Source organism: Ornithorhynchus anatinus, chromosome 3 (genome assembly GCF_004115215.2).
Source record: "Ornithorhynchus anatinus isolate Pmale09 chromosome 3, mOrnAna1.pri.v4, whole genome shotgun sequence".
NCBI lineage: Eukaryota > Metazoa > Chordata > Mammalia > Monotremata > Ornithorhynchidae > Ornithorhynchus > Ornithorhynchus anatinus.
The window spans coordinates 82,795,162-82,821,968 of NC_041730.1; the positions used below are offsets into that span (position 1 = coordinate 82,795,162).

Consider the following 26,807-nt stretch of genomic DNA (forward strand, 5'->3'; position numbering starts at 1 on the left):
AGAGTCAAGGTAAAGAAGTTGTCCCATGTGAGGCTCACAATCTTCATCCCCATTTTACAGATGAGCTACCTGTGGCATAGAGAAGTTAAGTGACTTGCCCAAGGTCACACAACTGACAACTGACAGAGGTGGGATTAGAACCCACGACCTCTGACTCCCATGTCTGTACTCTTTCCACTAAGCTATGCTGCTTCTCCCATTAAACACCTGGCCTTCCTCTTCCTTAGACCATGTACTTCAACTGGGATAGGAACTGCATTATATCTTCCCTAGCACTTAGCACAGTGTTTGGCACAGAGTAAGCACTTCATGCCATATTCATTATTATCATTACAACTATTATTGTTATTATTATCATCACTAGATTAGGGATTAAAACAATTGCTCAGCCTGCAGGGAATAGATATAACCTCTTCCCACTAAGTGGGAAGTGAGTTCCCATTTCATCACTTTTACTGTTACTGTCACTGTGTGCTGGAGGTATTTTGGGGACAGAGGATCCACAGATTGGGTAACTCATCTCTGCACGATTAAGACTTGACCACTTTTTCTGACCCATAAGAGAAAATGTCCAGTGGGGGCAAGATCAATAGAAACTTGAGAACAGAAAAGAATGTAAAGTTGTTGGTATGGCAGACATTTTCACCACCTCCCTTAAGGTGACTTTGATGATTCAAATGTTAGTCATATTTCAGGCAGTCCCCTAATGGATTAGGGCCCTAGCACTTAGATATTAGGGGTTAATGGTGCATCCTGTTTTTCTATTGATTTGCAGTATAGCAAGTATTTGCTGACATTATGTGCTTGAAACCATTCCCTTGGAATGGTGGCGCAATGTCCGTGGCTGTTGAGGCTGATGGTAATGAATGGATGTTTACAAAAGGAACTAAAACAGAGCGTGGAGGTGGCCTGCTTCCTAGGAGACAAACAGCCTGAGTTCCAATCAGCTTCTGTGCTGCAATTAGAGCAGCCTCGACTGGGAGCGAGCGACTTATGGGCCAGCTCTACCACTGGAAACATAATGGCAGATTAAAAGCATTTCACGGATTTCACCGGTATCTTCCCGGCAATACCGCTGACACATTAGGTGCTTACTATCGGGGAGTCAGGGAAGGATTTCCTCATTGCACTTTCTGCAGTCATTAACACCACTGGGCTTAAAAGTGCTAGTTTGTGCTCCTGTTACTGGTGTACTTTCGTCCTGCGTTGGCCCTTTGTCCAAGTTTCTTAATTGGCCAGAGGTCACCTGATTGACAGCTACTGCCTGGGAATGCTGGCAGGTCTGCTCCATTTTCCATCTTTCCTATCCACTCCTCTCCCCCACCGATAGCCTGCCTGGACTCTGAGGATGGATCGGAAAGTCCCCAGGCTAATAGGGTAATCAAGGGCTGGGTCTCAAGAGTAGAAATCCTGAAATTCTGATGTCAGGATTCTCAGGATTGGTTTGAAGGTTGGCCCAGGGTCTTCAATTCCAAAATACTTGGCCCATATCATAATCTGGCTAATGCATAATCCACCCCAAATGAGGATTCTCCATGGAACATGTGTTAGTGATAATGATAGAAGTCATAGAATTCATGAAGCATTTGCAATATGCAAAGTACTGTACTAAGCACTGGGAAAGAAATATTTGGGTGAAGTGTAGACTCAGCCCCAGGGCCCCACGGGGTTCATAATCTAAGGATTAGGAGTGGGGTTTGGCAACAGACATATAAGGAAAGATAAAAAAAATTCAAAGGACAAACAAGAGGACAAACATGGAGTAGTCATTTGTCAAGGGGATAGCATTTTACAACACTACAGAATTTTCAGCAGGAGAAGGCAGAATACCAGACTGCTATCATTCTTGCTAATTTAGCATACAGGCGATGGACATGCTTTATGTGCCCTGGTGCAGGCCTGCACATTTATTGTAGAGATGATGTACGTACTGAGTACGCCCCACTGCATACTTGCTAATAGGTATACAGGTGATGTATAGAATGTCTGGACCCTGTTGCAGGCCTCCTCACTTAAGGAAGTGGTGGATGTACACGCTGTAGGTGACCTGATGTGTACCTTGCTTCCAGGCCGGATTTGGTCCAGGCAGCTGTATTTTACACTGGCTTAACATTAACTAGGACTGTTCATTTCAATCACTGAGAGACAATTTTCTAGCCTTGTCTTTCCTTTGAGAAGAAATGATCACCTTGAATATGGGTATTATCAGTCACAGTTAGCTTCTAGCCCCTAAAATGCAGCCAGGTTCCCTGGTCCTAAAGAGAAAAGCAGGTTTATTGTTGGCCACAGAGAGACAAGCTACGCACAGCACCTGATTGGGAAAACAGGCAGAGAAGTTCGGACTCCTTCTACTCCTCCTCCTTCCCCCCCCCCCCCCTTCCTTCTCCTCTTTCCCCTCCTCATCATCCTCTTCCTCCTTGTCCTTTTCCTCCTTCTCCTCCTCCTTTCCCCATCTCTCCCCCTCCCCCCTGCAAGGTGGCAGGGACCTTCTGAAAAGAGGAGGAGCAAAGGTTGGCTGAAGATAAATAGTTCTTGACTGATTGATGGAGTGAGAGACCTCAATTTTCCCAGGTTTTTCTAAACAATAGTAATTTCTGGCAAAGACAACCTCAGTTCTGTCCTCTCAAACAGCTACTTAGTCAACATCATCTCCGAGACCAAAAGACTGAATTACGGCCCTTTGGATGAGTGGGTAGCAAATTTAGTGGAATGAGCATGAGCCTGGGATTCAGAGAACCTGAGTTCTAATCCTGGCTCTGCCACTTGCCTACTCTGTGACCTTTAGCAAGTCACTTAACTTTTACATCTGTGCACTCTATGTGATACAGGGACTCTGATTTGCATATACTGTTTCTACCACAATGTTTAGTACAGGCCTTGGCACATAAGCAGGGCTTAACAAATATTACAATTATTGCTATGATATGAGAGAGTGAGAAGGGAGAAATGAAAAAGAAGATGAACAAAGAATAGGAGAAGGGGAGAGGGAGAAGAGACAGAGGGAAATCCCGCTGCTCACCCTATTTGAGGTAACGACTGATGGAGAGACACTGGAAGCAGAGAGGCCTAGCAGCGTCATCAAGTGCTGGATTCTGTGAGTTAGGTTTCTGTCTCTACCTCAGCCCCTGATTGTATGTATGGTTTCATCGGTGAATTTCTTTGTGTGATTCTTTTTCTCATCAGCTAACTGTAGTGACTCTCTACTTTACAACCAGGAGTACTAAGGGGCCAAAATGTTTCCTGGTCTGCTTGGGAAATAGACTCACACAGGCACACATACACACACACATGGACACATTCATTGCTGCCCTTTAAATTCAAAAATGAGATTACTGGTCTGTTTTTTCCTATCCAAAAAGGCAGAAAGAGAGACTTGGTGTCAGGAAGAGAAGACTTTGATTCTCTATATTAGTTTGGGGCATCAGCAAGAAATCCTTCATGTTTTTTTTCCTCATATTCTGAGTTATGCCATGATTTTATTGGGACCTGAAAATGATATGGTCTCAATACACTCTCCTGAGGACGGTATCCCAGGGGAAAAGGATAAATGTTCAGCAGAATGCAGGGAGAGGTCATAGAATTTGGGCAACCCTCTCAGTACTAGAAAGGAAACTAACTGGCGCTGGAAGCCGAGCAAGGGTTAAAGAAGAGTCTGTGCAGGGAGAAGTAATGGGGAGAGAGTTCCCCAGATAGTGCATGCAATCTTCCGGACCCTGGAGGGAGATGGGGAGAAGGACAGAAAGAAATTTGGTATTTGAGCAGGAAATGTACAAAGGAACTGAGAATGATTTGTTTGCATCATCTTTGGCACAGTCAATCTCCCAAGTAGCCCCCAATCCCAAAGTGAGAAATGAGGATGTTTGACTAACTGTAAAAGCATTTATAGGCTTTATTCCCTCTATCTAGACACAAGGAAGCACAATTGTTTCCTGCTCCTGCATGCTTTTCTGGCCTCCCTGTCTATTCTGTGCTCTTTAAGGAAGAATAATATGGCTTTATAGCTCAGATTGATAGGAACTATGATTGCTGCATCTTCCCAGTTGTTGAGATCCATTTTACACCTACTGAATATTGATTCTTTTCTGACTGAAAGAGTATTTATCTCCATTGCTAATGTAAATATTTCGGTAACATGCAAAGGTGCAATTTCAAAAACGGTATATTGATTTCTATCCTGTCGCAGACCCATTTGTCTCCATTTTAAATCAAATCCATCTAGAAAATACTAAGATTGATTTATTGAGACCAGAAGGGGAAGGGACTGATGCATTTAGAATAAGGTAAGTTTGAATCTGAAAGGCAAACAGAAAAGTTTTTTCTTCAAAATATTAATCCAATAGGTGGCAACAGCCAAAAAGGTCAATGACGTGCTGGAATGTTAAGAATAGAAAGCAGAAGGTCCAGTTTTGCCTCCCTATAAAACCGTGATTCACCAGCTCCTGGAATACTGTGTGCACTCCTTGGTGAACCTGAGGAAAGTTGTGATAGGCAAGAGACTGCATGAAGCAGCGATGACCTAGAGGAAATCAATCAATCTACCCAGCAATTGTATTTATTGAGCACTTACTGTGTGCAGAGCACTGTACTAAGTTCTTGGGAAGAGTACATTATAACAGAGTTGATAGGCATATTCCCTGACCACAAGGAGCTTACAGTCTAGAAGGGGAAGCAGACTTTAATATAAATAAATAAATTACAGATCTGAAAATAAGAACTGTGAGGGTGAGAGAGGGATAAATAAAGGATGCAAATCTAAGTGCAAGGTTAATGCAAAAGAGAGTGAGAGATGAAGAAATGAGGGCTTAGTCAGGGAAGATCTCATAGAGTTGATGTCCTTTAAACATGGCTTTGAAGATAGGGTGTTTGTCTCTTGGATTTGAAAGGGGAGGGAGTTCCAGCCCAGAGGTAGGATGTGGGCAAGGGGTCATCAGAGAGGAGGATGAGATTGAAGTACACTGACTAGGGTGGCATTAGAGGCGTAAAGTGTGTGGACAAGATTGTAGTGGGAGAGTAGGGAGGCAAGGTGATTGAGTGCTTTAAAGCCAATGATGAGGAGTTTCTGTTTGATGTGGAGGTGGATGGACAACCAGTGATAGTTCTTGAGGAGTGAGGAAACATGGACTGAACTGTTTGTTGAAAAATGAGTTGGGCAGCAGAGTGAAGTATGTAAATTTGTTGTGGGCAGGGAATGTTTCTACCAACTCTGTAATATTGTTACCCAAGTTCTTTGTACAGTGCTCTGCATACAGTAAGTGTAGAGGGAAGTGCAGATTTAGCTGTGTTGTGAACATAGAACGAACAAGATTTGGTGACAGGCTGTGGGTTGAATGAAAGGATAATGCCAAAGTTACAGATCTATGAGATGGAGGATGGCAGTGCTGTCTACAGTGATGGTAAAGCCCGAGAAAGGGCAGGGCTTGGGTAGGAAGATGAGGAATTGTGTTTTTGACATGTTAAGTTTGAGGTGTTGGAGGGATAGCCAAGTAGAGATGTCCTGAAGGAAAGAGGAAATATGAAACTGAAGAGAAGGAGAAAGATCAGGGGTAGAGATGGAGATTTGGGAATTGTCTGCATAGAGATATTATATGAAGCTATGGAAGTGAATGCATTCTCCAAGGAAGTGAGTGTAAATGGAGAACATTAGGATGACCCACGGGCTTGGGAATCAGAGGACCTGACCTGTCTTCTAATCCCGGCTCTGCCACTTGCCTGCTGTGACACCTTGAGCAAGTCACTTACTACTCTGTGCCTCAGTTTCCTCATTTGCAAAATGGGGGCTCAAAATGTGTTCTCCCTCCTACTTAGACTGTGACCCCCAAATGGGACCTCATTTTCTTGTGTCTACCCCAACAATTAGTACAGTGCTTGGCTCCCAGGAAGCACTTAACAAAACTTGTTATTATCATCATTATTATTATTATGAGACAGTACAGAGAAAGTACAACAAGATAATCAGGGGATTTTTTTATGGTATTTGTTAAGCACTTTTTGTGTCAAACATGGTTCTAAGTTCTGGGGTAGTTACAAGTTAATTAGGTCAGGCACAGCTCCTGTCCCATTTGGGGCTTACAGTCTAAGCGGGAGGGAGTACAGGTATTAAATCTCTGTTTTACAGTTGAGGGAACTGTGACACAGAGAAGTTAAGTGACTCTCCCAAGGTCACACAGCAAGCAATTGTCAAAGTCAGGATTAGAACGTAGGTCCTCTGATTCCCAGGCCTGTGCTCCTTCCACTAGGCCTTGTTGCTTCTCATTGAGCCATTTCCATATGAAGATAGATGGACTCACAGTTTTTCTGTCTGTCAAAACAAAGGCTGAGACAGAACAAGATTGAAGTCCATATAAATCATAAAGGGAGTAAACAGGGTGAACTCAAAATCATCGTACACCAAACTCCAAGGCCCCTGATGAAGGGCATCCATCGAAGCTTGAAGGGAACAGTTTCAAAGAAATGAAAGCTGACCTTTTATCTGGTGAGTGAGAAGTAGATGGGTTCTGTTACCATAGGAAATCGTGCAGGCAAAAATATTAGCAGGTCCAAGAGAGTTTGGGATAAATCCATGGATGAGAGGAACAACATGGATTTCAGGGATGTTCAAAGAACCTGTAAGTAGCTGCCAAGGGGGACAGCCATCACACAGCATCTCCAAGCATCTTGTCACTAGTGACAGTAAAATATAGGACAGGAAGACAAATCAGTTTGACAAGTGAAATAATTTCTTATGTCCATGCTTTGTGTGTATCTAAAGACAGAGGCATGTGATGGGGACATGTGCTTTGATTTGCTAGCTTTCATAAAAATGGGAAGTTTGCCATGTTTGCCAGGCAGTTCAATATATGGAAGACAGAAATGAAATCACAATTCAACCTTTGACCAGCCTAGATGAGCTAATGGCCAGAAAGACATTTGTCAGGCAATTTAAGATGATTGTCAGAAAGCAAAGTCAGAACTTTTGAGGAAATGCATTTTCATTTTCAGGTGTCTGGCTCAGGGTAAAGGTGATTCCTTCCAAAGAACTGTTTTTGCAATGTTTTTGCAATGTTGAATGGAAAAACAAGAGATTTTTGAGTCAAATGGTCAGGGATGAAAATTCATTCATTCATTCATTCATTCATTCAATAGTATTTATTGAGCGCTTACTATGTGCAGATCACTGTACTAAGCGCTTGGAATGAACAAGTCGGCAACAGATAGAGACAGTCCCTGCCGTTTGACAGGCTTACAGTCTAATCGGGGGAGACAGACAAGAACAATGGCAATAAATAGAGTCAAGGGGAAGAACATCTCATAAAAACAATGGCAACTAAATAGAATAGAATGGCAACTAAATAGAATGAAAAGGTATAGGATTTATTCAATTTCATTTATAATTGCATATATTATAGTAGAGTGATCTATAGTGTGTCAGATAATAGGCAGGGATAGGTGACATATACCTACTAATACCCTCATCACTGATGACAACAGGAAGGCCTCCTGCAGCCAGAAATAGTAAGCAGAATCTAACTCTTTAAAGCGACATTTCCCCCCATCCCCAGTTTCAGCAATGATGTCTGTAGGACCTGCTCACACTGGTTAGAAAGAAGGTATAGTGAAAGTTTTGTAAGGTAGTTGGGATTTGAGCAGGCAGGCTCATTTCCTCATCCCTGTTGACATGGACCAGAGGCCCAGGATCCAAAACCTTGCTTACTGGAGTCTCCTGAACTGAAGGGAGTGGGGAGGATGATGAAGGAAGTGGGAGATATGATGGGAGACAGGAAGGAACACACAGTTCCTCCACACAGTTCCTCCACACAGTTAAACCTGGGTTCACCGCTGAAATCAGTAGATGGAATCAGGAATCAGGGAGATTTGGATTTTCCTGGAGGATTGACTATGGTTTGAATATATAACGAAGGAAATGATGAGGCTCAAGGAAGGAAAACCACAGTCATTTGGATTGTTCTCTCTCCCACTTTGACTGTGAGCCCCATGAGGGATCAGGGACTGTCTGACCTGATTATCTTATTAACTCTGCAATTTGTATTGTGCTTAGCACATAGTAAGCACTTAACAAAAATCATCATCATCAATATTATTATTATTAGCTTCTCCCAGGGAATCTTATCTGTCTTTCCTGGATCCTGGAAACCCAGAGAACAAGTGCTAATAGGAAAGAGGAAATTACCATATCTGATGTTGGCTGTAAGCCTAAGATTGGGTCATTCTGACAGTTGTATATCTGTTTTACATTGGTGGGAACTACAGTCATTTAGAGCCATGCACTATTTAGAATCACTGTGTAATTCATCCTGATGTTTCCCATTCATCAAAGCTTTGTGTTTGTTTTCATTACCATGAGGAAAATAAAAAGTGTGAATTCTTTTTTCTTTCATTAGAAGAAAATTACAACAGAGTAACAACCCTTGGGGCCCTCCAAGCAATGGAACATCTTGCTTCAATTAAATATAAATGATGAACAATAATTAGAAAGATTTCTTCACTGGATTTGTTATATCATGTTTTCCTTCATCTTTTGTGCAAAGTGAACACTGCTGTTCACTGTTGATGTGTGTGAATTTGGCTGGTACCCCATCTTGTATGGGCAATTGATGGACATCACAAAGGTAGAAAAGGAACTGCGAAGGCTAACCAGGATGATCAGAGGGATGGAACTGCTTCCAGTGTTAGAGGAGGCTGAATAGATTAATGATGCTTCAGTCTAGAAAGAAGCAGGCTGAGAAGGGATAGGATTAAAAGTGACTAAAAATAAGGTGGATAGATTGGGCAAACACTGAGTTAGTCACAATATCTGACAGCCCAAGGAGGCACCCAAAGAAGCTTGAATATTATAGTTTCAAAGCAAACAAAAGAAAACGTGTGTCCATTCTACAAGGGGTAAGGGGTTGGAAGATGGAATTCATCCCCATGGGAAGTGCTTTAGGTCAAAACAAGAGGTTCATAACGGATTACTAAGGAGAAGGGCTAGAAGGTACATCTCTAATAGTTATTAGGATGACTAGGAGAAAGACCAACACTTGGTTCCTTTAGATGTCCTGTGTCGTCTGTCAAAGTCTGAATACTGGACCCAATAAAAGCTAGGAGAATGGATTTATCCATACAGTAATGGATACTCAGAAACATATGATCATGAGGGGTTTTGTCTCTGCCCATAAATATATCCATTTCTGTGCTTTGTGTTAATGTTTATATACATCTGGGAGGTGAAATGTGTGATTGTGTGAAGCCCAGTAGAAAGAGGAAGGATATTCCCCAGGATTCCATTCCAGATCATATCAGTCCTGTGAATGTGGGCCAAATTTCAAAACTATAAAATATGTTCCCTAGCCATTTTAAACAGAAAATTGATGATTCATTAATTTAGAGCTCCTGTAAGTCCTTTGAGCATTTTGGGATTCCATAAATATAATGCCCTATCATTTTTTTTTCCATTGTGTAGTTACCAATGAGATGTTTTCTCCTTTATATCATTTAAGCTCCTTGTGGGCAGGGAACACATCTGGCAACTCTCTTGTATTGTATTCTCCCAAGTGCTTAGTAAGTGCCCTGCACAGAGTAAGCACTCAATAAATACAAATCGTTGATTGACTGGTATAAAATTTTCATTCCTGCCATGGAACAATATTCAGAAGGTCAGAGATGTGTTCCTGTGTCCACTGTTCTTCTGCAAAGGCACATGGAATAGCTCCAATAAGCATCAGGGTCACTGAGGGGGGTAGAGCAAAGGGAGAGAGTTGGGGCAATAGGAAGGGGAGAGGGAGCAGAGGAAAAAGGGGGCTTATTCTGGGAAAGTCTCCTGGAGAAGGTGAGCTTTGAGTAGGACTTTGAAAAGGGGAAGTGTGCTAGCTTGGCGGATTTGAGAAGGGAGGGCATTCCAGGCCAGAGGTAGAACTTGTGCCAGGGGTTGACAGTGGGACAGGTGAGAACAAGGCACAGTGAGAAGGTTAGCGGCAAAGGAGGAGAATGTGTAGATTGGGATGTAGAAAGAGAGAAGGGAAGTGAGGTAAGAAGGCGGAAGGTGATGGAAAGCTTTAAAGCCAATAGTGAGGAGTTTTTGCTTGATATGGAGGTTGATAGGCAACCAGTGGAGATTTTTGAGGAGGGAGGTGACATGCCCAGCACCCCTACTCGCTTCCTTTGCTCTACCCCCTTTCCTGCCCCACAGCACTTGTGTATATATGTACATATTTATTATTATAATTCTGTTAATTTTTATTAATGATTTGTATATAGCTCTTTTTATTTATAATAATGCTACTGATTCCTCTTTGCTTGTTTTGATGTCTTTCTCCTCCCTCTAGACTGTAAGCCTGTTGTGGGCAGGGACTTCTATTTGTTGCTGAATTGTACTTCCCAAGCTCTTAGTACAGTGCCCTGCCCAAGTAAATGTTCAATAAATATGAATGAATGAATGAGCAATAGCACTTTGTTTAGGGAAAGATTAAGTCTGGCAATAGCTTCATGTCCTGCTCAGATTCACTGCGCTATTCCCTCAAAGAGAGAATCAGTTAATCAGTGGTACTGAGTGCTTACAGTGCAGAATATTTTACCAGACATTTTGGGAAGGAAATAGAATTGGGGACATAAGATGGGAAAATTTAAAATTAATCAGGGCAAGTCTCCAGGAGGAGATGTGATTTCAGAAAGTCTTTAAAGTTTTCAAGAGCAATGGTCTGTTGGAGGGAGTTCCAGAAAGTTGGGGGATTGTGAGCAAGAGGTCAGTAGCAGGGGAAATAAGAGCAAACATAGTGAGTTGTTTATATTGAGGATGGAAGAGGGCCAAATAGGTGTAGTGGGAGGAGAGAGTGGATAAATCCTGGGTAGAGAGTTGATTGAGTGCCTTAAAGCCAAGCCAATGTCCAGGAGTATCTGCTTGATACGGGAGAGAAATGGGCAACCACTGGACATATTTGAGGAGTGGGGAGATGTTTGCAGGCTGATGTTTTAGAAAGATGATCTAGGCAGCAGAATAAAACATGGGTTTGAAAGGGGATTGATTGGAGACAGGTAGATCAGCAAGGATGCCGATCAATTGTCAAGCCTAGACATGATAAGTGTCTGGACCAGGATGATGGCTGTTAGGAGAGACAGATTCTGGAAATGTTGTGATGAAAAAAACCACCAGAATTTATCAGGAGACTGAAAAATACATCTCCTTCAAGGCGCCTTGGCCCCAACTAAGTTCTTATTTTCCCTTCTCCCATTCCTTTCTGCATCACTCTTGCATTTGAATTTACACCCTTAATTCACCCCACAGCACTTTTGTGCATATCTATAATTTATTTACACAGATGTCTATTTCCCTCTACATAATAAGCTCGTTCGGGGCAGGGAATGTGTCTACCAACTCTGTACTGTACTCTCCCAAGCAGTTAGTACAGTGCTCTGCACACAATAAGATATTGTTGATTGATATGGGGTCAAAAAAGAGGGTGAAGTCACAGACTGGAACAAGGATGCAAGCTTCAGAGCATGGGAAAATGGTATTCTTGCAAACTGTTAAGGGAAAGATAGCAGCATGGCCAAGTGGAAAGAACACAAGTCAGGGAGTCAGGTGACCTGGGTTCTAATCCTGGCTCTGCCAAGTTCTTAATGTGTTAACTTGGACAAGTCACTTAACTTCTCCGTGCATTAGTTACTTGTAAAATGGGGATTATAATCCTCCTCCCTCAAACTTAGACTGTGAGTCCCATATAGAACAGGGAATGTGTTCAATCTAATAAACTTGTATCTTTTCAGTGCTTAGAACTGCTTGACACATAGTATTTAACAAATATCGATTGGTACAGTCCAAGCGCTTAGTACAGTGCTCTGCACATAGTAAGCGCTCAATAAATACTATTGAATGAATGAATGAAATACCTTTAAGAAAAAAAAAGATAGGCAGTGGAGTGGATTTGGAAGGGACGATGTTGGGACTCAGTTCTGTTCTAGACATACTAATGGGCCAGCAGGACCTCCAGATAGAGATGGGCTGAAGGCAGAAGGAAACGTAAGATTTCAGAGGAGGATAAAGGTCATGGAAAGTCGGGCAGATGTGGAAATCATCCACATAGAGAAGGTATTTGAGCCCATGGGATTGGATGAGCTACCCAAGGGATTGAATATAATGATCAGAGAAGAGGAGAACCAGAAGAGAGCCTTGAGAGACACAGGTAGGGCATTAGGAGGTAGAGGATGAGCTTGCATAAGAGACTGAGAAGTCCTCTGAAATTTGAAAGTTGCCTGCCTAGGTTTATCTTCCCTCTTCTGGCCTTTTGCAGTTTGTCAGGAGCATTTGCATTGTGGCTTCCTTTGCTTCTTCAGGATGCATGCTTAGTTAGATATCACTAGAAGACACTTTTCTCCCTTCTCCAAAGTGAATTGTCCATATCTGAGCTCAGTTCACAAACTGGGCTTGAGGAAGACAGTTTCTGTGGTCTGAGAGATGGATAGTTGAGCTCTCTCCTTGTTCAGGAAAAGTTGTCTTCTTGATTGAATTTGAATGGCATTAGAAAGCTTTCTTGGGAAACATCTTTGTGAAGGACATGGCACAGAGTTATTTGTTGAGAAGCAACATGGCTTAGTGGCTTAGAAGATAGAGCATGTGTCTGGGAGTCAGAAGAACCTGGGTTCTAAGCCTGTCACATGTCTGCTGTGTGACTTTGGGCAACTCACTTAACTTCTCTGGGCCTCAGTTACCTCATCTGTAAAGTGGAGATTAAGACTTTGAGTCCCATGTGGGACAGCGACTGTGTTCAACCTGATTGACTTGTAATAATAATAATAATTATGGTATTTGTTAAGTGCTTACTATGTGCCAGCCACTGTTCTAAGCACTGGGGTAGTTATAAGATGTTAGAGTTGGACACAGTCCCTGTCCTACAAAGGGCTTACAGTCTTAATCCCCATTTTACAGATGAGGGAACTGAGGCCCAGAGATGTTGAGTGACTTGCCCTAGGTCACACAGCAGACAAGAGGCAGAGCCAGCATTAGAACCCATGACCTTCTGACTCCCAGGCCTGTGCTCTATCTAGTAGACCTCACTGCTTGTTTCCACCCCAGTGCTTAGAACAGTGCTTGGCATATAACGCTCACCAAGTACCATAATAATAATGATAATAATGGAACAGGGACTGTGTTCAACCTAATAAACTCGTATCTTCTCAGTGCTTAGAACAGTACTTGACATAGTAAGTGTTTAACAAATACCATTAAGAAAAACAAAAAAATAGGCAGAGGAGTGAATTTGGAAGGGAAGTTATTGAGACTCAGTTCTGTTCTGGATATGCTGCTATTTAGGGGCCAGCAGGACCTGCAGTGGTGTGGTTGATTGGAGCATGCTCTGTTTCTCTTTGGAGACCTAATCCAAATCTCTGCAACAGGCCTCACAATGTTAACATCTCAACTCCCTTTTTTGGATTTCAGAACATTTCAGGATCTCTCCAAACAAATGGATCTGTCTTACGGCACAGTCAAGGATTCTGCAGTCTACGAATACTTTAAAGCCAAAGGCACCAATCCACTGGAGCAGGATAACACATTTGCGGAGCTCTGGAGGACCATTAGTAAGAACAACGGGGCCGACAATTGCGTCTCCAATCCATCTGAAGGCATCAGGAAGGTAAGGGGGTGTTGCAGGGAGGCTGTACGTTGCGTTTGCTGCATATTTCATGACCTCATCTTAGCTTGTGTGGAAAGGAGAATTAGAGAGGTCTGAATGGACGCCTCTAGACTGGCCTTATGGAGTCCCTCTCTGTCCCACTCCTCCATACCTAACCAGACCAGCTTCTTGAGGTCAGAGATCGTGTCTTCCAATTCTGCTGTACCATACTCTCCAAAATGCTTAGTATGGTGCTCTGCACACGGTAAGTACTCAATAAGGACCATTGATTGATTCATCGAATGATGAAATTACCAGTAGGTTTTGATATCTGACAAAAGCTTTCAAGGTGTTAATTAACTTCTGGTCTGGTTCTGCTTGGTACCCTAAATTTGTGCTTTGACTTCTTTTCTGGAATGCCCTCCCTTCTTAGCTTCACCAAAACATGAAGATCCTTTCCTTCAAAGCCCTAGTAAAATGTCTCCTCCCTCAGGAGGACTTTCTCATTAAACCCCCATTGCCTTTGGGGCAATGACACTATTATATACTTATCCACTTATTCATTTTATCATGTATCAAAAATAAATAAAAATAAATAAATAAAATATATATATTATATATAATATATATCATGGTACACTGTACCTCTGCCTACACACTTGCTCATTGTACACCAAACCCCAGTAGGAACATGACTGAAAGGGGTCAAGGCAGGGTGAGTGGTGCTGCTCAAACTACTGTCATTATAACCCATATCTTCTCACAAGTTCTCAGCCCAGAGACAGGAGACTCCATAAGCAGCAGCATCACCATCTAGGGGCCCCAAATCTAGAGGAGCTGACTCTTGTGGAAGGGAGAGTAGTTATGTCACTGGAGGAAAGGAGAGGAGAAGGATTCTCGGTTGTTTAAGGAGATGTGAATTTAGTTTTCCAAGACTTCACAGATTTCCTGTGTGATATTTGTCCACTTAGTCTACCTCCCTGTACCTCATTTTCAGCATCTGAAAAATATCCCCCAAAATAAGAAGGCAGGGCCTCCCTCTGTGCTTTGTGGGGAGTAAAGACTTTTTTTAACATTTTGTAAATAGGATCTTTGGGTTGGTATTAGGAAATCAAAATGCTTGAAATCTACCATTTGGTCTGGATCTTTTCTTGTTGACCTATATTATGTTTCCACATGAATAGGGATAACCTGGGTTAAATTCCTCACCTCCAGTCAGTCTTATTTATTGAGTGCTTAAAGTGTGCAGAGCACTATACTCAGCACTTGGGAGTGTACAATATAACAATATAGCAGACACATCCCCTGCACACAGCGAATGTACAGCCCAGACAATCCTTTCCTTAGAGAAGTATCCACACTGAGATACCACTAATAATGCAAATTCTCTCTGAGTTGGCCAAGGAAAGGGAAGTTGTTGCCCCAAGGAAAATGCTGAACCATGAACCCAGGACTCACAAATCCTGTTGTTGGGTAGGGATTTTCTCTAGTTGTTGCTGAATTGTACTTTCCAAGCGCTTAGTACAGTGCTCTGCACACAGTAAGTGCTCAATAAATATGACTGAATGAATGAACAAAGAGAGAGAGCCTGGTGGTGCTGCTAAACTGACAGTACCATTGAAGGGTATAAGAGCTTGTATTTTATGGTATGCCAAAACCTGAGAAGAATGCAATCTGTTTGGTGATATCCAACAAAGGCTTTTTTCTTGAAACAGAAGAACAATCAAACTTGCAATATTTCAGCTGCTCTGAGGTGGCTTGGTTTCATTTTCAGCTAACGCTTGCTAGTGGGGCTGTATCTAATTGATACTAAAACCAAATGTGCTGGCTTGGCATGCAGGATAACCTTGAATAGCTGCTGATTTTTTTTTCCCTGGGAGTGCTACAGGATTTTAATGACTTGAAACCACTTTAAGTGGGGAAGTGAAATTGCTTATGAGACTGTACTCTCACTTTGCTCAGCCTTAGTGATTACCCGGCTCCTTTACACAGACCTTCAGTCAGGCTGAGGCCACGTGCTGTGACCCAGTAACTCCCAGAGAATGGGAGCACTGGCCATGGTGAGTGAACCAGTTTCATGTGGAACCAGTGCTAGCGGAAGAGTCGATCCCTGTTGGGGGCAAAAAACGTACTCCCTTTACCCAAAGCGGAGTGGAGGCTTAGTGAATGATCAGTGAATGCAATCAATTAGTTGTATTTATTGAGTGCTTACTGTGTATCTTTATTAAGTGCTTGGGAGAGGACAATATAACAGTTGATAGACATGTTCCTAGCCCACAACAAGCTTAGTCAAGATTAATCATTCTCTTGGGGTTGGATAATCCTGAGTCTCCTCTTTTCATTGTTTTAATATCTAGAATTTGCTTGAATTCAGAAAATTTCAGGAAGAAAAAAATCCTCAAAACCTTTGCTGGGAGGATCTGATAGCCTTTGCTTTCTTGCCACCCTTTCAGGGAAAATGCTGGCCACTATTGGAAAGTTCTTATATCCCACGATTTATGCTTTGGGGAAGCTTTGCATCTTACTGGAGAGAAGACAGGCCTGTGAGTCAGAGGACCTAGGTTCTAATCCCATCTCCACCGCTTGTCCGGAGAGTGACCTGGGGCATGTCACTTCCCTTTTCTCTGCCTCAGTTACCTCATCTGTGAAATGGGGATTTAGGACTTGTGAGCCCTATGGGGGACAAGGACAGTGTCCAAACTTATTAGCTTGTATCCACCCCAGTGACTAGCACAGTACTTGCAACATAGCACTTAACAAATACCATAAAAATAAATAATAAATGAAAAAAAGCAAGATTTACTGAGAGCAAAAACTTTCTATAATACTGACCTCCTACATAGGAAAGCAGTGACCTGGTACCTGAGGGAATGGATTTCTTCTCTTTGGGCCCCATGAGTTTTACCTCATCCTCTTGGAACCAGGGCAAACTGAAAAAGCCAAAGGGGTGTTCAGAGAATGACAACAGTCAAAGATACACAAGAAAATCCAGACTCCCTCAGTCTTTGGAAGAGCTGAAACGTCTCCACTCTTCTTTGGAAAAAGGAACAAGTGTGTATGTCAGGTCATCTGTTTGGAAGAATAGTCTTAACTGCAAAGTTGACTCAGCTTGGTTCTACAAGTCAACTTTTATTCGTAATCTTTTCCTAGTACGACTTTGTCCAAGGGCTCAGACCTCTGGAGACAAAGTGCCCTCACTGAAAAACTCTTCCTTGATATGGGTCAATATTTAACTGGGCACCCTTCATTCCAAGAGACACACATACCCCAAGTATGTCACTTAGATTGTGAGCCCCATGTGGGACAGGGACTGTGTCCTGGCTCTGTCACTTGTCAGCTGTGTGACTGTGGGCAAGTCACTAAACTTCTCTGTGCCTTAGTTACCTCATCTGTAAAATGGCGATTAACTGTGAACCTCATGTGGGACAACCTGATTACCCTGTATCTACCCCAGCGCTTAGTACAGTGCTCTGCACATAGTAAGCACTTAACAAATACCAACATTATTATTATTATATCTATCCAAGTGCTTAGAACAGTACTTGACATAGTAAGCACTGAAATATAATAATATTAATACTATGAAAATTAACCCTCTTGAAAATCAGACTTTGACCTGACCCTCAGGTAGGATTTCACTGTTAAAAACTAAATGACTTGAATGCTACAGAGATCACTCTAATTTTTTTGGTTTGGAGAGAGGTTATTGAAATATTCTAGATAGTGTCAAATGGTCTTCTTCTTCCAACACTACTTTCCCCATTCTATTTTGCTTCATTGTGACTTCCTACATTTTATTAAGCCTCTTTTCTGCTGAGCTTTTTAGTTTAAGAAAGGTGGACAGCATTTGACCCAGGAGCAGAGGAGATTATTGGCCTTTTCTAATTGGGGAAAAAAACTGGGACTGTGAAGGCAGGGGAAAGGATTGAAGCAATAGAACTAAGGGCAAAGCTGTGTGAAACTTTGGCCAAAATGGGGAACTGACCCCCATCCCATCCCCCCACCCTCTGCCTCCACCCCATGCAGCCATTTGGATAGGTAACCTTCCCCTGTGCTGTTCCTGCATTACACTTGCTGTTGAGCTTAAAAATAACCTCACTGAGCTGGGGAGAATGCCAGCAGATGTTTAAGGAATTAGAAGCATCTACATACTCCATAAAGGGTTGAATTCTGAATGAGGGATCTTGATCCACCAGAACCTCATTCTGACTCTGATATAAAGGAAGAGGGGGGACTGGCTGGGTTCTGTTGATTATGATATCAGAGTAGGAGGAAATAAGATTCAAAATGTGGTAGAGCAGGGTTAGCTTTGATGATTGGAAGACTCATGATTGTAGAAGATCTCATGATTGTAAGGGAACTTAGGCTCTAGAAAGGGATTAGTAATAGAGGGCTTTCAAATCCATCTCTCCTCATTCTTAGAATGAGAGAAACAACTGTCTGTCTGGGGACATATAAGTTTAATGTGATCTGCAACGAGAGATTAGATGAGATGACCCATGGAAGCTCTTTTCAATCCTAAGATTCTGTGTTTCAGCTCTCCTTGTTGCCTTGCACAGTTTGTTTTGCATTTCAAATTTCCCATCTTAATTGAAAAACCTATTTTCCCCCACCTGAAAGTATATTGTCTTTGCCTCTGTTGTTTTAAATCCCTTACCCATTCAATCTTCAGAGTATCAAGATGAATGCAAACACCGATATTTTAAAAGGCCACTAAGAGCTTCTGTCCTCTGAAGCCGGCTTTATTTAAGACTGTGTTTTCTCTTTGCGTTTTCAAACTGTTAAGAAAATCAATTAGAGAAACTTTAGGATATGGTGCTGTGCTTGCAAGTGGTTCAAATTTATATGATAATAACTTTGTCAAGTGAAGTCAGATATTAATGTGACTGTTGGGATTTTTCTTTTCTTAGCTTGATCAACGCAATCAAATGATTGCCAACATAACCCAATTGCTGTGCGGGGCTGCAGCTGACCTGAGCTGCCATTTGATTAAACTTTTACATAAATCAGACTTAATATTTAATAACATTGTCAAATAAAATGCGACTTTAATGGTTTAAATGTCAATCTTCGCAGCTCATTGACTCCTTTGAATAAATAGACAAGTTGCTTGTTTCAGAGATCGTATTTTTCTGGGAGGAAAGAACCTTGGAGGATACAATCACGATTGAGTTTTTTTCCACTCAGTGGATAACTGGGATTGTAAAGGGAGAACACAGACTCCAAATTGCTAATGACTCTACGTGTCTTGCTTATTTTGGATACTGATCTAGCTCTTGTGTAGCTCCCGTGAATATAATCTAGTGTTGCCTTTCAGAGTTGGCAATGTTTCCACCTAAATTCACTCTGAGCTGCCTTCCAACATCTTTCCCAACCCTTAAGTATACATTTGCATTACTCCCTTGTAGTTTTCACTGGGGAACTTTCCTCTTCAAACCAAATGGTCAAGATCTTACCCGAGGAGAAATCTTCTCAGGAAGCGTCTCCTATTGCTAGAGGTTCATGAGTCATTTTGGGCTCCAGGAGACGGTCAAGGCGATCGGATTTATTGAGCACTTCCTGTGTGCGGAGAACTGCAATAAGAAACTTGGGCAAGTACAGTCTATCAATATAACAGACATACTCCCTATTATGCAATGAGCTTACAATCTAGAGGACAATCGTATACCTGAAAATATCTTCTCCCCAAGATTATTAATGCTTCTAGCTAGCTTAACAAGGAAGAAAATGATTTAATCAACTTTTCTATCAGTAACACAGAATCTAGTATTGTCACGTAATTCTGCTAAATAATCAACATGCTGTTAGACAAAGAGGAGAAACAGCATGGCCTAGTGGATAGAGCATGGGCCCGGGACTCAGAAGGACATGGGTTCTAATCCTGGCTACGCCATGTGTCAGCTATGTGACCTTGGGTAAGTCATTTCACTTCTCTTGCCTCAGTTACCTCATCTGTAAAAATGGGGATTAAGACTTTGAGCCCCTTCTGAAGCATAGACTGTGTCCAGCGTGTTTAGCATGTATTTACCCAGTGCTTAGAACAGTGCCTGAGTGCTTAACAAATACCTTAAAAAATGCCAAAAAAAAAAAGGTAGATAAAGAGGGAGAAAGTCGGTTTGCCATTTGGGAGATTGTCGGATAAAGGGTGACAAAAATGTAGCATCATGTTCCACACTGAAGTATCTACATGGTTTCAGTGCAGCAGTCTTGTCATGCCTTATGCTGTCAAGTTGTCTCTGAGCCATAACGACGTCATAGACACATCTCTCCCAGAATGCCCCGCCTCCATCTGCAATCGATCTGGTAGTGGATCCATAGAAAACTCTATAGCCTATAGCATATAGCTATAGCATATATAGCATATAGCATATAGTATAGCATAAACCTATATAGCATATAGGTCAAAATATGGAAGTGATTTACCATTGCCTCCTTCCGCGCAGTCGATTTGAGTCTCCACCCTTGACTCTCTCCCATGCAGCTGCTGCCCAGCACAGGGGCATTCTTGCCAACCTTCTATTTGAAAGTAAGATCTGGATCCAACCCAGGCAACTCATCTAGTTTTTAGAGCAATTCCATTACCAGGCCCCTTAGGTCACACTCAACATCAAGTGGCAAGACAGAATCAAAATTGCAAACTAGTTATGAGCAGCGAATGTATCTGCTAATTCTGTTATATTGTACTCTCCCAAACACTCTGCACAGAGTAAGCGCTTAACATATACCATGGATTGACTGACTGAAAAAGGTCTAGCAACAGAGTCAGGTCACCAGCATTGAAAGTCTGCTTAACATCTCTTCTCTGGATGAGACATGTGAAGAAACTGGATGATACTTTCATACCTTAAGAAATGCCGTATGGTAAATTGAAATAGGACAACTGAAAAGTGGGAAAAGTGGGCAGTGGAAACTTTTAAGGATGAGGTAAAATGCAGCTGGTTGTAAGGATTCAACAGAAATAGATAGGCCTTTAGAGTGTGCCGAAATCAAGAAAAGAACATTAGTTTGGGAGCAGAACATCCAAGGGGGATCATGGAACTAGTGAAGAAAATTCAAAAACAGCATCAGGCCCAGCACATAGTGGAAGCGTGTGCATGACAGAGGATAAACTTTTTATTTCCATGATGTCCAACAGTCAGTGGTATTTTTTGAGCACTACTCTCTGCAGAGTATTGTACTAAGTGCTTGGGAGAGTACAGTTGAGAGGCATAATGATAATAATAACAATTATGGTATATTTGTTAAGCACTTACTATGTGCCCAGCACTGTTCTAAGTGCTGGTCACTGTTCTAAGATCTGGGCATGATTATTGCTCTTAAGAGGCTTACGATCTAGTCGATTTGGGACTTGTCTTTTCATTTCACTGCCAGCAGCCTCATCTATAATAATAATAGTGATGGTATTTATTGAGTGCTAACTACATGACAAGCACTGTTCTGAGAGCTGGAGTAGACACAAGTTAATCAGGTTGTCCCTGACTGTGGGGCTCACAGTCGTTATATAAAGATCAGCAACCATTTTTACCACAACCACCAAACTGAGAGTTGAGGGGAAGGCTATTTTTTTAAAAGGACTTTGGGGTATCATTGTAAAGGTGATGGTCTATTTCTTCCATCTCAGCCCCCCAAGAAGGGAACTTAAGGAATTGGACTTCAGTGACTTTGAAACTATTATTTCACTTCTGGACATCTCTGGCCCATAGACCCAAAGACACCTGGTTCTGTGTGAGTGTCTGGGGTTTGTTTTTCGACATGACTGTTGCCTTTGCTTTTCTGAGATTATCAGCTCTTCTCTAAAATTCTTGTTCATCCACTTGTTCATAATATCCAATATAGAGTGGATATTATGCCCTATCCACTAGGCAGCATGGCCTAGTGGATAGAGCATAATAGGCCTGGGAATCAGGAGAGCCTGGGTTCTAATCTTGGCTTCACCACTTGTCTGCTGAATGATCTTGGATAAGTCTCTTCACTTCTCTGTGTCTCCCCTTCCCCTTTCACGTCCCCTCAGATGAGCCCCCTTTCCCCCTGCTCCCCCTCCCCTCCCCTCAGCACTGTTCTCATTTGAATATATTATTTATTACCCTATTTATTTTGTTAATGAGGTGTACATCCCCTTGATTCTATTTATCGTGAATGTCTTGTTTTTGTTTCATACTGTTTTGCTCTGCCATCTGTCTCCCCCAGTTAGACTGTGAGCCCGTCTTTGGGCAGGGATTGTCTCTGTCTGTTGCCAAATTGTACATTCCAACAGTGCCCTGCACATAGTAAGAGCTCAATAAATACTACTGAATGAATGAATGTTACCTCATCTGTAAAATGGGGACAAAGACTATGAGCCCCATGAGGTACAGGTATAATGTCCAACCTCATTAGCTTTATCTACCCCAGTGCTTAGTACAGTACCTGGCACATAGTAATCACTTAAAAAGTACCATAAAAAGAGGTGCCCATTAAAGCCTAAGGGTGATAGGGCGAAAAACAAACACAACACATCGTCATTTTGGTGGGGAAAGCATAGACTCAAGAGGGGATAACATAATGGTATGAGTGATGGATTGGAGTTGAGAGTAAGGAAAATTTTGTTAAAAGCACCGAAGGCTGTAATTGAGGTGGGGAGGGAGAAGAGAGTAGTTATAAGGAAGAGGGAATTGGGAGGATTTTTTATTTTTAAAGGGGCCTATTTTTCTAATGCACAAATTATTGGGATAGGGCTATTAACAGTTCATAAATATCCCCTGAGGCTTTAACTAGATTTCAGAAGAGAACTGAATTAAGACAAGGTAAAACATGGGGTTTTCCATCCCACCACTAATTGATGACCAGACATGATACGACTACAGATGTTTCTTCCAAATATCTATTTTCCTACGGCAAACTGACAATTTTAGATGTTTAGTATTTTCCTTTGTCCTTTTGAAGAATAAAGAAGAACATAAATGATGAAAAGCAGCTAATGCTATGTATTTTTTACTCCTTTCCCTCCAGATTTGGGGAATGAGACTGTGACCCCCATGTGGGACAGGGACTGTGGCCAGCCCGATTTGCTTGTATCCACCCCATTGTTTAGTACAGTGCCTGGCATATAGTAAACGCTTAATAAATACCATAGTTAATGGAGGTTAATTTAGGTAGGACCTAAAGGAAAGTACAGTCATAGATAATCTTCCAGAGACACTTTATCCATGAATTCTTGGAAGAGTAATTTTCTTCCAGCAAATTAATGGAAAAGAGCCATCTTATTCTACTTTTACTTGGGATTGGTTTATATTTTTTCTTTAAGCTGGTTTGATAATGGTTTGTATCTTCAGGGACATCCCTAAAGTAGGGGAAAAGTGGCCCGCATTTATGTTTGAATCTTTCATGTCCAGACTTTTGGTTTTGAACTTTACCAAGGAAATTGTAATGTGAATTCCTCAATTATTATGATGTACCGTGTTTGTGTCTCAAAGGACTGAATGTTGGAATCCAGCCAGCACTCCTGCCATTATGCTCATTTTGATTATTTTCAGGTTTCCCATTAGATCGAGTGGGAGGACATTTATTCCCTTTAAATCTTATTTTATTTTCATAAAGTAATGTTTTCCTCCTACTTTGCTTTCTGCATGGGTCTGATTTTCTTTCCCCTAGTGCTATCTATAAATACATGCTGATTCCTTTCCAATTAAAACATTTATTCTAAACAACATTAATGCTTCTAGTTTTACGACATCAATCTCTGTGTTATGCAATTGAACTGGTTTGTTTTATACTTTTCAGTGGGAACATTCTGCCAGGACTGGCCTCAGGAGCTCAGACCAGTTCTCATATGGTCTTCATTCATTAATTCATTCAATTGTATTTATTAAGCACTTATTGTGTGCGGAGCACTGTGCTAAGTGCTTGGGAAAGTGCAATACAACAGTAAACAGTGACATTCCTTGTCCATGACAAGCTCACAGTCTATAGGTTTCTTCCTCACCCAGTTTCTTTAGAAACACTGTTATTACAATAATAATAATAATGATACTTTTTAAGTGTTCACTATGTACCAAGCACTATTCTAAGCACTAGAGTAGATACGAGTTAATCACGTTGAACACAGTTCCTGTACCACATGTGGCTCACAGTCTAAGTAGGAGGGAATAGTATTTAATACCCCTTTTAGAAGTGAGGTAACTGAGGCACAGAGAAGTGAAGTAACTTACCCAAGGTCACATAGCAGACAAGTGGAAGAGCTGAGATTAGAACACAGGTCTTCTGACTCCCAGGCCACTTCCACTTCCACTGTTGCCAGCTCCACTGGGAGAAATGAGGACAGATCCCCTTTAGTCTCTAAGCTCCCTATGGCCAGGGATCATCTATACCTACTCATTTGTAGTGTACTCTCCCAAGGCCTTGGTACAGTGCTTTGCACACAACAAGTGGTCAATAAATATCACTGATTGATTGAATTGCTCCCCTGGGTTTTCCGCTGGTGGTGGTGGGGAGGGGAGAGAGTCGGAGTCATTGTTTTCTCCACAGCAGTTCGAGCTTCTGAGGAAGGCCAGAAAGACCCCAAACTGGGTCTTCCAGACCTAATAGCTCTTCAAAATCTGCCCACCACTTTCCTGCTATCCCCCTTACTTGTCCCTGAAAACCCTCCATCCCATTTGCAGTCCTGGACTCGCAATGCAAAGTAGTCACCTCTGCTTAGACCGCAAACTCAGGGGACTTCAAACTCCCCTGAGGGGACTATGAAATTTGGAGGTTGATGAGGGAGGAATTCCATGGAGGCAGGTGAGACATTTGGAGTGGCTCTAAAGAATCTGAACTTGGAGGTAAATGAAGGGCTGATTGGCTCACTGGAAAGAGCACGGGCTTTGGAGTCAGAGGTCATGGGTTCGAACCCCGGCTCTGCCACTTGCCAGCTGTGTGACTTTGGGCAAGTCACTTAACTTCTCGGTGCCTCAGTTCCCTCATCTGTAAAATGGGGATTAAGACTGTGAGCCCCACGTGGGACAACCTGATTCCCCTGTGTCTACCCCAGCGCTTAGAACAGTGCTAGGCACATAGTAAGTGCTTAACAAATACCAACATTATTATTATTATTATTATTATCCTGAACCAGTAATGATTGGATTAGGGCTTTGGCAACCTGTTGAAGTTCCTCTTCCTGACAAATAAAGGCGTGAATTGTAACCATGAATCCTGACAAGAATCTGGATTTAGTACCTTCCAAGGCATTCCAACGGAAAGGCCAATCTTTGTCACAGGAAGGGAAACAGGGATGATTTCTCTCAGCCTGTGAAAACCTTTTCAGCTGTGAGATGAGGGTATGTTGCTTTCCAAGCGCTTAGTATAGTGCTCTGCACACAGTAAGCACTCTATAAATATGACTGAACGTTACTTAGATCTCTCTTTTTTTTAATCTTTGACACTTTGAACGTTTCCTTGAGGTTCTCTGTGACTCTTGGGCGAGCTTTTCAGTCTATGTATGGCAACTGTTCCACTGTTTCAATCTTTGAATTAGTACATTCAAAGGATCAAGGTATGGCTCTAAGCAATTTTAAAGTACCAACATGCTAGAAGTTAAGGTCTCTAAAGGCAAAACCCTACCTTCCACATTTTCCATTCTGAACCATAACAGTAAATAAACCAGATGATTTTGTACTACTTCTAGAAATAGCAGTAGCATCTATTGAAGATGCAGTTCCTCACTTCGAAGCAATCTATTCTAACACATTTTCCTAATCATTCTTTCCTAATACATTATTTAATAATAATAACAATTGTGACATTCATTAAGCACTTACTGAACTAATCACTGGGGGAGGAAATCAGGTGCAAGCAATTCAGGTTGGACACAGCCCCTGTCCCACAACCGGCTCACAGCACTGATCCCCATTTTACAAGTGAGGTAACTGAGGCCCAGAAAAGTGAAGTGACTTGTCCAAGGTCACATAGCAGACCAGCAGCAGAGCCAAGATTAGAACCCATGACCTTCTGAGTACCAGGCCCATGCTCTATACACTACACCATGCTGCTTCCAGTTGATGCTCCCTGGCAAAGGTAAATCCCAAAACATCTCTGGCTAATTATAATAGTATTTGTTATAGAGAAGCAGCGTGGCTCAGTGGAAAGAGCACGGGCTTTGGAGTCAGAGGTCATGGGTGCAAATCCCGGCTCTGCCACTTGTCAGCTGTGTGACTGTGGGCAAGTCACTTAACTTCTCTGTGCCTCAGTTACCTCATCTGTAAAATGGGGATTAAGACTGTGAGCCCCACATGGGACAACCTGACTCCCCTGTGTCTACCCCAGTGCTTAGAACAGTGCTCGGCACATAGTAAGTGCTTAACAAATACCAACATTATTATTATTATTATTATTATTATTCTCCGTTTGAAACCCAAAGAGTTTTTGCTATCTGGATATTTCCATTTTATACCAGAGCAGTTTTGGGCCCTAAAATACCTCAGCACATTCAGGAGAATTCCAAACAATTTAATTGTAAAAGACTGGTCTCAATCTAGGCTTGCTCTGTAATAGGTTTTGGAGTGCTAACTTGACTTTTTTTTTCATCTGACCATGTATTTAAGCAATTTTATTGTTCCTATTTGATTTTCATTTAGTCCTGAAATTGTGGTTTAATTATTTAAGCATCCCTTTCATGCTTTTACCATTGTCTTGATTAGTCCAGGCCTCACTCCTATGCAGTGTTTAGTCCCAAGTGAAGGTATGCTGCTCTTCTATTTTCAATTTCCATCTTAATCTCTTGATATTTAGGGGGTTTTATTTTGGCAAACACTGTAGGAGTTTACGGCTTTCTCTAATGAGATGCTAACATTGTACTAGCTTTGTTACCATTGTTTTGAGTAGATTATTTACCAAATCCACAGCATTCTACGAGGGTTTAGTAATTTTGATGGCTTGTTTATTATCCTTCCTCTGAGTTCATACACTGTTTTACTGCTCATTCACAGAGAGATACTATTCTCTTGTTGTTTTTTTCCTTCTCTCTAGTAGGTTGCCTAATCTAAACTATTTTCTGTTAAGGAGAAAAAAATGATCTCACCTCTTAGCCATGGTCCTTAATCTGCCCATTGAATCCCTCAAATTAGGTAGTTTGGGTTATTGTTTTGGATTGTAATCAGTTGAAAATCAATGGGCCTCTTGGTGTGGAATTGTTTATTTTCCATTGTTTCATTGTTGGCATGTCATGCTAGACAGCAATCCTGTTATAGCTGATAAAGATCGCCTATCTAC

The 26,807-nt window shown here is 41.8% G+C and overlaps 1 protein-coding gene across 2 annotated transcripts in view; it reads left to right on the forward strand.

Annotated features, from left to right (window-relative positions):
* The window catches only part of GRID1 (glutamate ionotropic receptor delta type subunit 1), an 842,873-nt gene that overhangs the window by 776,608 nt on the left and 39,458 nt on the right, over positions 1–26,807 (forward strand). For both annotated transcript variants that reach the window (XM_029061433.1, XM_029061434.2), the window contains exon 13: positions 13,409–13,604. In XM_029061433.1, the coding sequence (XP_028917266.1) occupies positions 13,409–13,604 (196 nt within the window). The remainder of the gene's footprint in view (positions 1–13,408; positions 13,605–26,807) is intronic.